Here is a 9,620-nt window from a genome sequence, read left to right as displayed (position 1 = left end):
GCACTTCCTGCAACTCGCATTAACCGTCCATCGATCCACACCGATGTTAGTAGTGGGGGACTTTAATGTTGACATAAAGACAAACAGCAATTTCCTAACACTTATGTGGGAGAACATCCCGTTCCTCTCGCTCGTAACGCGTCCCACGGCTGTGACAACCTCGCGAGGCACTTGTATAGATCTCGTCTTTGAGAATCAAGCATTGGTGTACCAAGTCGAACATATATCAGTCTATTTCTCCGACCACAAAGCTTCCTTCATGACTGTCAAGAACTGTTAGTGGAGTCTTTGTTAAAGGAATACGTGTGAAAAAAAAAATTCTGTGATAGCGCATACATGTGTTGCTCGATTTCTTTGCCTCAATCTATCGAAAAGGTGAAACAGCTTATTTGCTGCGCTCAAATTTCGCATTAGGAAGTAACGTAATCGTCGGTAATTTTTTAAAGTTATCTACGATTGGAGCAAAGTGTGGCGAATGCTGATAGCTTTGTGAGCACTGTGTCATCGCAGTTTAGTTTGCGTTGAAACGAGAGGTGACACGAAGGCGAAGTTGTTCTCGACTCCGGACCCTATCTTGAAAGCGATCGTCAGGCATTACGTAACGGATGGAAGGATGGAGGAAGCGACGGATGGATGGATGGCTTTCCTCGTTGGATAAACGTAGAAATGCTTAAGCATTTAAAATATGCTCGCTCACGTAGAAAATTTGTCCGCAGAACGGCACTTTCGAAGCATCAGCAGTGAACGGATTTTGCTGCTTATGCACTTGATGCACTCTTAATATTTGGAGTTACTATCAAAATAAGTGTCAGGAATGCCCCTTACGCCACTTGATTTCAGCGTGTTGCGTTGCTTCATTCATTGTTCAGCTGGCAGTCACAACTGCATTGGTCCAATGATTGGGCGAACGTTTTGTAGTGAAACCGATGCCAAAAAACGCTTCTCAAGCACTTATCAAGTAGAGAAATTTTTATTTTGCAATTTTGCTATGCAACTATGAGCTTCAATTACATGCTGCAGTTACGGCTACGTGTCAAGTGGCAAATACCCGGTCGCGGATGCGCAGTGGCACATCACGCTTTTCGGATACGTACTGAGCGATGCGTGTAAACCTGTGGCCCGAGTTGTTTATTCAGCCCCATACGCAGTCGCACATAGTCAAATGCCCTAGCATGCTAGAAGACAGCAGCAAGTGTTCTATTCGGGCAAAAACTCATTGGCGAAAGTTGTTTACTCAGCAAGACCGCAGCCGCTAACTCCCGCAGAGGAGGAGGGGAGTCGAGGGAGGCAAAAGGCAAACGAGGCTAGCCTTTGAAAGAAACGCGGTTAGTTTCCTGGCACAACGTACTGAAAATGAATTACCATGTTGTCCATGGTTTACTCCGCATATTAAGGGTACCACGCTGTTTTCATCTTGGCCGCTGATGTGGAAGGCATCATGGCTGCATGTCCCAGACAAGTGGGACACGTCGGGGCCAATCACATCGAAGCGCTCCAGGTTCAGCCTCAGCTGGCATACTGACGGGTCTGCCTGGTGAGAGTGGATGGCCAAGGGTCACAGTGGAAGGTATATCAATAATTTACCACTTTCGTTAAATTTGGAGAATTGTACTTGAGATGCCTTAGAATTTATGCAGAAGGTTGCTAGAAACGGAACAAAGCGAGCAAGCTGATGCATAATTATGCTAACAGACTTACATTTGGCGAAACATGATGTGTATATTTATCATGACGATGGGAATGCCTAGTGTTGATGATAAAGGAGATATTAGCTGTATGGTGGTTCAGGAAGCAGCAGATCTTGTAATTTGTTCTGACCGTGTGCTCGTGTGTAACATAGTTCTGGGTTCATGCTTGAGCTTAAACAGCAAGGCGCGAACAGTAGATCACACTGGATAGGCTGGATGCCTGATTGAAAAAATCTTGTTCCCTTTGTTATATATATATATATATATATTTCAAATTCTCATGTGTATAGAGCATGAAAAGGCAAGTTTGCTATCCATCTGTTAACCACTACACCCCTTAGTAAGTCATATTACCTTTTCAATAACCTGATGTTTTTAATCATGAATTATGAGCACTCCGTTCCTTCCTGGCGGAGCCGTCAGTGCAAAAGTTGCAAAAAGTTTCAATTTAATTAGGATATGCCTATAAATTAAAACAGGGGAACAGCAATATAGGTTATGTTTGTTTGACTTGATGAAAATTACCCTCTTCATCATTTTTAACCACAGACGTGTGAAGCATTGCGAAAGCAAAACATACACAAGAGTGTGTGGGTCGTCACTTAATTCGAAATTGCGCAATGACAGGCCAAGGATACTTTTATCGGAAATATTTTATTACAAAGAGAGAGAGAGAAAGTAGAAAGGAAGGAAAGTAGGTTAACTGCTTTCGTGAACAACTTACCAATAAACATCAGATGCGAGTGAGCATCTGTCCTGTCAAGTCTTTCTTCACCCCAGCCATTCACTGCACGCCATACTGTGTGATCGTTAGTGTCGTGTTTTGTGAGTATAAACGTTTTTTTAACAAGGAGGTGTTCATGAAAGCACGCAGAGGTTGGTGATGAATCATCAGTGGGCCTGCTCGATTATCCGTCCATGACCTTCCCGGACTGCCAGAGGCTGTGTTTTGAGCCAATGAACGTTGCGTATACGGCGTGTCAGACAGCCCGGGACTGTCAGGGACAAATATTCAAGGAGGCCCATTAAGAAAAGGTTATAGAGCCCTAGTACATCAGAAGGGTGTGAGAAATCGCTTACACAGCTACGTTCTCTTTCATGTATCAGATTGCCAGACTGATATACATTGGCGAAGCATATTTTTTTTACCCCATAATCGCATGTCATCCATGGAACTATCTATTTAGTTGTAAGTAGCGTTCCATATTAGGAAGCAAACGGTTTGAATGTGAGCACGAACGAAAACATCAATTTCAAGGCGTTTTTTTTTGGATTTTTGTACAGAAGACTTCAGCATTCAAGCTGTACGCTGATTTATCAGCATTGTTTGCGGACTTACGATGCACGTAGACTGCTCCGTTTTCGCACCGCTCTGACTCTCACCGAAAGCTGGAAAGCATGGTCTCAGAGACTGCAGATAGAAGGCGTGATGCATGTGCACTTTTTCTTTTTTCTCTTTTTATTTTTTTATTTTTCTTTTTCTTTTTATTTTTATTTCATTCTTGGCGAGTGCACGTTTTTTGGCACCATTATGTTTCCTCGCCAGACGAGTTTTCGTCGAACACTTGACTATGTGCACTCCGTGCCAACAATCTCGAAGGCGATGCTTTGAGCTTTTGAGCGTTCTACCCACGTATAGAGATACGTCTCTGATGCACGCGTAACTGCTGCGCCAGGCAGAGGTGCGAAATAGAGCAGTTTGTCGTATTTACCTTGTGGACGGTAACTGAGCAGAGCACGCCGTTTGGACCAGGAGCCAAGGACCCACCAACGGAGGCAGGGTCTACGAAGTAGCTGTTGTTCCGCGATATAATCTGGCCGCAAGTCCTTGACACTGTCCAAGGCGTGAAAAAGTGGGTGAACATTTTATAAGTGTCATATCGTGAACGGCATCGACACGGCGCGTAACTGCACTGATCCAGCCTAATAACTGGACACTAAACCTATTGCATACATGAGCGCACGGTTGACATTCTGACAAAGCACTAACCATTGATTTAGAGCGAAGGAAAGAAAACAAAAACGGCAGGAATTAAGGTAAATCAATGCGAGTTTCTGGTTTGGTAACCGGCACGCAGGCGGGGAAAAACTGGGTTTGAGAAGAAAAAAAAAAGAAAAGAATAAGTTTGTATGCTGCTTCCCACAGTCCTTGAGGTCCTCAAGAACACCCGTGACTCCCGTGTACTTAGATTTAGTGCCTGTTAAAGAACCCGAGATAGTCCAACGTATTCTAGAGTGCCCCACTACGGCGTGCCTCATAATGAGATCGTGATTTTGGCATGGGAAACCCCATAATGTAATTATTTTTAACACAAAAGCAATTCGTCCCCCAGGCAAGTATAAAATAAATAATTGAAAGGAACAACTAGCGCATGAATGGCTCAATCGCATGATAAAAAAAGCATTTTGAATTAGCAGAAAGCCTAGCTGACCCATTCAGGCTTCACTGATCAACTATATTCAGTACAGGAGAGTGCAATAAGTGCGAAACAGTAGGCAAAATACAAGAAACCTTTCTAGGAATGTCATTCGGTAAGCTTTGTAATTGCGTTAGGTAAGGTTAACTTACGTTAAGGTATGCGACAAAAGGTGAATTGGGAAAATCACCCAGTATTGTAAATGCGCAATAATATCCCCACAGGGCAACCTACATATACTGCCAAAAAGACTTCCACAAAGAAGTGAGGCAAAGAAAGTGACAACGTATTGGTGATTTACAATAGGGACTGCAAGAATGTAGCGTAAAGCGCAGTTTTTGGGACTTCTATCGTTGTTGAACGATGACAGCGCGAATTTTATCCCGTAGTGCTCCGTGGAACTAGCACTTAGTCTACCGCAGGTGCACAAAAGTCACAAGCATCTACATCTTCTCAATAAGAAGTTGCTTTCACTGATCAAGTGAAAATTAAAAGTGAAGCACACACATTTCGGAGCCCGTACGGCCTATATCGCCACGCTCGAATGGTCACCAAGGGGTCCTTCAGGCACCGAAGCGTTAGTTTTTGTTTTTCTTTTCCCCGTGACTTCAACCAGTGACCGCATTTTTTTTGGCCAACATGTCAGGTGACACAACCAGTTTTAGTCGAGCCCCCGACTACGTCGGTACCTTGGCAGCAAACGCCGTAGCCTTGGGCGCAGCGTCCGTTCACGATGCCACCGTGTAAGCTGCACTCGGAGCTTGTGAGGCAGACGCCGCTGAAGCCGTTTCTTGATATGCAAGGCTCGTTGGCAAATTCTACCCAGTTGAAGAATCCCCCTGCAAATGACATCACGCCGCGCAACCCACACATGGCATATGAATCCGAATTACGTGGAATCGCTGCCGTTGTTTCACATTTCTCCTGTAGACAAAACAAGGTGGCGAGATTCCTGGTGCATGCACTGCCAAGGTGACATGGCTGTTCAACCTTACACAAATCTCGTTTATTTCTATAACTAAACTCGGTTCTGCCCTGAACGCGTTCAGGTGAGTTTTGGTAACAGTTTTCTGGCAGCAACACTGCAATCCTGCGATGAAGGCCGGTGTGTGGCGCTGTAGTCAATATCGAACGTCAATCAGGGAAATGCCAGGTAGGCAGCCTATGTCGGAGCACCGAATTTGCTTTGAAACCTAATTATTAACGGTTATCAAAATAGGTGTTTTTTTGCTCTCGGACATGCATGAATTCCTTTTTGTGGTATACTTTAGCAAGTAATTTAATACTTCTGTTTCTCACGCCGCCTTTTACCGCCGCCACATAGGACCTCAGCTGGATGGGGCCCAGACCTGCTAATAAAATGTATCACTTCTGCGACTTTTGGCTGAGGTCACCTTTTCACCACTCACGTGTTTCACCACTCACTCAGCATTTATTTACCAGTGTGCATTAGAAGTATCAGTGATATGTGCGTATCATACAAGTGAAGAATGAATAAACTTCCCTCTGCTTTTTATGGGTACGTTTGGGCCTACCATTCATTATATCATTAATTTAAAAAAATTTGGATATAATGAAAGAAGTACACAGGATATATTTAGGTGTCTCCTTGTTCCACATCAAGTGTTTGCATAGTCTTCGGTAGATTTCGGAAATTGGCAAAGCTTATCTCTAGGACTTTAAAATGGTGAAAGAACTCCCTCGTAAGGTGCGGCGGAGTGCGCTTTTCGGACAGGGACAAAGCAAGGTAAAGTAATAAACGGGAGTGCTCAAGAAACAAACCAATTTCGGTGCCTTGATCTGTTCCTGTTTTAAAAGCGCACCCCGCCGCAGTATGCAATTCCAACTCGCCTAAAAAGCAGTAGCTCCCTCCCAAGTTTCCGCTGTGTTCGATTTACGAGATGCTTGGATTGTGAAACATGTACGAAGGTATTTTTTTTGTAAAAGAAAAAACATGAGAGCGTTGGTCATATTATTCAACCCTGCCACTGCTTCTGCTTCATAGGAATGTTCATCTAGTATGCCATAAGTAATCTCGGTTTAACTTGGTCGACATTTATTCTATTTTTGCTTGGGAAATCTTGTTGGGTGCAAGCAACGTACGGGTGCCATACAGCAACGTTGCACAATTTTCAGCAATGCGTCCGGAATGTTGCAACGATAGACCAGAAAATCGCTCTGCAGCTTTGTTTTAATGCAATTAGCATTATTCAGGAACTTCACCCAGTTGTCACTAGGCAAGTTTGACTTCAGCTAGCCATTTTCCCACCAACTTCAGCCACTGGGTCGTTCATTCCAAGTGGGTCGAACATCCGGCTGCTGTCGTTAACGAACAGGGTTCGAAACCAACCATCGGACCAACATTGGTCAATGTATATGTGACGCTGGGCATGTACAGCTCTTCAACGAACGCTTTTCACACCAACTTGGATAACTGAGTATGTGCCACTGCTTATGTGTCACTCCTCAATGAAGCTCTTCGAGGGCACATCGGGTCACTTTTATGTGCAATTTGGTAGGTGCCACTGCTCAATGAACCTCTTTGACACCAACTTGGATCACTTGGTATTTGGAATTGGGCATAATTCCCTCTCAAATTGTACCAAAAGTATTTTAAATTTAACCAGCGCTTGGCGAAATCGATGGACACTCGCTATAATGTGTGTGCACAAATGCGGGTGTAAGTAAAATCTATACCAACATAAATACACATACAGAGAAAATGTATATGTTCACGTCTTTAATAAACACACGCTTCCCTTGTACTTGTTGCAAGTCTGCCTCTCTTATTACTTCCAACATCATATCATATAAAACATGTCATCAGCAATGGTACCTCCGTCAAGGGAAAGACTGCTAATCATATTGCCGCCACCAATCATTTTTAAATATTGAAGCACTGCTAATTTTTATGTAGTTTGTTCAAAATTAAAATTTTTGCCGTCGTATCACCTAATATTTGCTTTTTTATTGCTATACCATAACACGTCATCGGATCGAGACAATGAGAATGAATATCACGACGGGGTGCCAAACTGGACAATGACAGTGACTACTTGGAATAGGACTCACTCACAGACGAGGGTTCTTTCTGGGGACACTCGGACACTCGGACACTCGGACAATTTCAAGTGATATGAACCTCACCGTATATATTTCACGTAACAATGTTTCGCAATGTATATGTGGAACAAGGGGATGCGGTGTCCTCAATGACGAGGTATGGGCCGCTTGCATAAAAAAAAACACTATACGAAGTAAACGAAACATTTCTACGAACACATAAAACGCCTTTTTTCAAGTGTTCAGGCTAAAATAAATTAAATAGGATTTCAGTCTCCAACTACACTTACAGACATTGACAATAAATAAAAAAAAGAAGACGGTTTCCTTCACTCACATCTTGGCGAACGACGAGGCGTCAAATTTGGAACCTCAAAATTTCTCTGAATGTCTGCGCAGATTGGCACAGTCACCAAAAGGATGAAGAATGCTGGTGCGTAGGATTTCCTGAAACAACCAAGAATGTGACTGAAAGGTCATCATAAAAATTCGGAGCTCTATTATTTTATAGATATGAAGGCTAATGACGCGGAAATTGCGCGCAAATTAAACTGTACCTGAACCACAGCGTTTTCTTGAGTCATTTCTAGAACGGATAGGCCATGCTCAGTTGGTTGAATTGTGGATAACATGCTGAGGTAGCAGACATTACAAGCAAATTTACACCATCTCAACAAGCACTGTGAAATAAGACGCAAAGACTCAAAGAAAGAGGGCTAACGACAGCTAGATAAGCGCATAAATATTTCCCTGAATCTTTGCGCCTTACTTCACAGTGCTGCAACCTTATAACGTTTACAGCCAGCTAGCCACACCTTAGCTATTGTAGCATTACCCAAGGCGATTTCACACGCGTATAGAGTGCACGTAATTAAAAATAACATTATTGAGTGAAGCAAGGTTCAAGACACTTCTCAATCATCACGCTGTTCCAGACTTCTGCTCCCCTAAAAGCAGATAACACTTTGTAACCGGTTTAATTTTATACATTGCATTATTGTTATAAAAGTAATCATGGTACACCCTTTTCATACAGCGCATATAAGCCTGAAAGTATGACCGCTGGCGCGAACCGTTCTGGAAATGCGGGTTTGAAACATGCCGTAATCAACGTGAGGCACGAACGAAGGCCCCCTGCAGACAAAGAGAAAATGTGCAGGTACTCACCAAAACATGGATGCGGTGAAATGCTGGACACTAACGCTGAGAGCGTTGCTTCGTGCAAGGCCACAGAATATTCAAGAAGTAACCGTCCCACCTCGTGCTTCTCGTAGTTCTGCTGTACACGTATTCTGGCCTCGGGGAGCGCCGTAAAAGAAGAAACGTCAAAGCTGAAAACAAAACTTGACAAACCACATGCACTTGCTTGTTTCCGTTTTTCCACAATGTGGAGCGTTTCCAGTATTAGAGGCAGTGTAGGTGAGCTGGCAACCGGGAAATCACATATTTACCGTTTACCAGGAAATCTAGTGCAACTAAATAACAATGAGGCAAAACGAATCGCTAAACAAAAAAAAAACGCCTCTAAAACGCGACCAGTGGTTTAAAGGAACATAGTGCGAAAAGAGCTAAGCATATTGGTGTCTGTTATATTGATCTCGACCGGAAGGCCATTGCATGGCGAGGAACGGGTGGGTGCTTTAACACAAAAGAGAAGATGGACGGTTGCGCTTATCTTTAAAAGTGCCGACTAACAGTATTTGCGAAAGAGGCGTTGACGATTCACGGAGCAAAGTTTGCGAAGGTCAGGAGGCGTGGCAGCTTGCAGTGCAAACTTTCAGGGAAAGACCGAAAGGGTGCGGTATCGGAGGCTCACAATGTGATCATCGCACGCTAGAGCATAGCAGATGTGTTTATCTGCCGTTATTTCTGGTCGTCTCTTTCGTACGGCCACCATTCTAAAAATCATTGCCGACCTGGTGAAGGTGTTGGTGTGAATTTGGGACCAGATTACACCATGTTACTAGCGCACTAATAATAGCAACCTATGTTTTTGTGCATAGGTCTGGAGAACCATCAGCAAACACTTTATGCGGCATTGTGGCTTCTATAAGAATCATAATTATCTGGGTACTTCAGACGAATATGTTTGCCCTGTTTTCCAAATAAACGTATTCTTAATTGAAAACGATTATTCATGACCTCTTCGTCTGCTGCCCCTAGGCTAAACGTCCCCCAAGAAAAAAGCTATCTGTAACCGATCCCATGTTATAATTGTGATGTGCAAGATTTTGTACGTCACCAAAGGAAGTACTTTATCAAGTAAGAATACCGCTATTTGGCAATTTCATGTTGCAATTTCGTATTTTAATTACTAGCAGAAAAGGTGCGCGGTGACTTGACTCTCATAAGTCAGGATATTAGAAAAACTGATTCCGGTCTTCTGAAGAGTCATGGGGGTCTGACCCTTTTACTGAAATTTTCACTTGCGTTTTGACATGTACTTGTTTAG

The 9,620-nt window shown here is 43.3% G+C and overlaps 1 protein-coding gene across 1 annotated transcript; it reads right to left on the bottom strand.

Annotated features, from left to right (window-relative positions):
* Positions 1 to 2,668: 2,668 nt before the first annotated feature.
* LOC139046735 (uncharacterized) lies at positions 2,669 to 8,405 on the bottom strand. The gene is made up of 5 exons (XM_070526534.1): positions 8,336 to 8,405; positions 7,506 to 7,615; positions 4,795 to 4,944; positions 3,401 to 3,522; positions 2,669 to 2,683 (listed from the first exon to the last, which is right to left on the bottom strand). Exons 1-5 carry the CDS (start codon positions 8,341 to 8,343, stop codon positions 2,669 to 2,671), a joined length of 405 nt encoding a protein of 134 aa, XP_070382635.1. The 5' UTR covers positions 8,344 to 8,405.
* Positions 8,406 to 9,620: the final 1,215 nt, after the last annotated feature.

This window comes from Dermacentor albipictus, chromosome 10 (assembly GCF_038994185.2).
Source record: "Dermacentor albipictus isolate Rhodes 1998 colony chromosome 10, USDA_Dalb.pri_finalv2, whole genome shotgun sequence".
NCBI lineage: Eukaryota > Metazoa > Arthropoda > Arachnida > Ixodida > Ixodidae > Dermacentor > Dermacentor albipictus.
The sequence above is the reverse complement of the archived record's forward strand: the minus strand, read 5'-3'. Positions and strand labels throughout refer to the sequence as shown.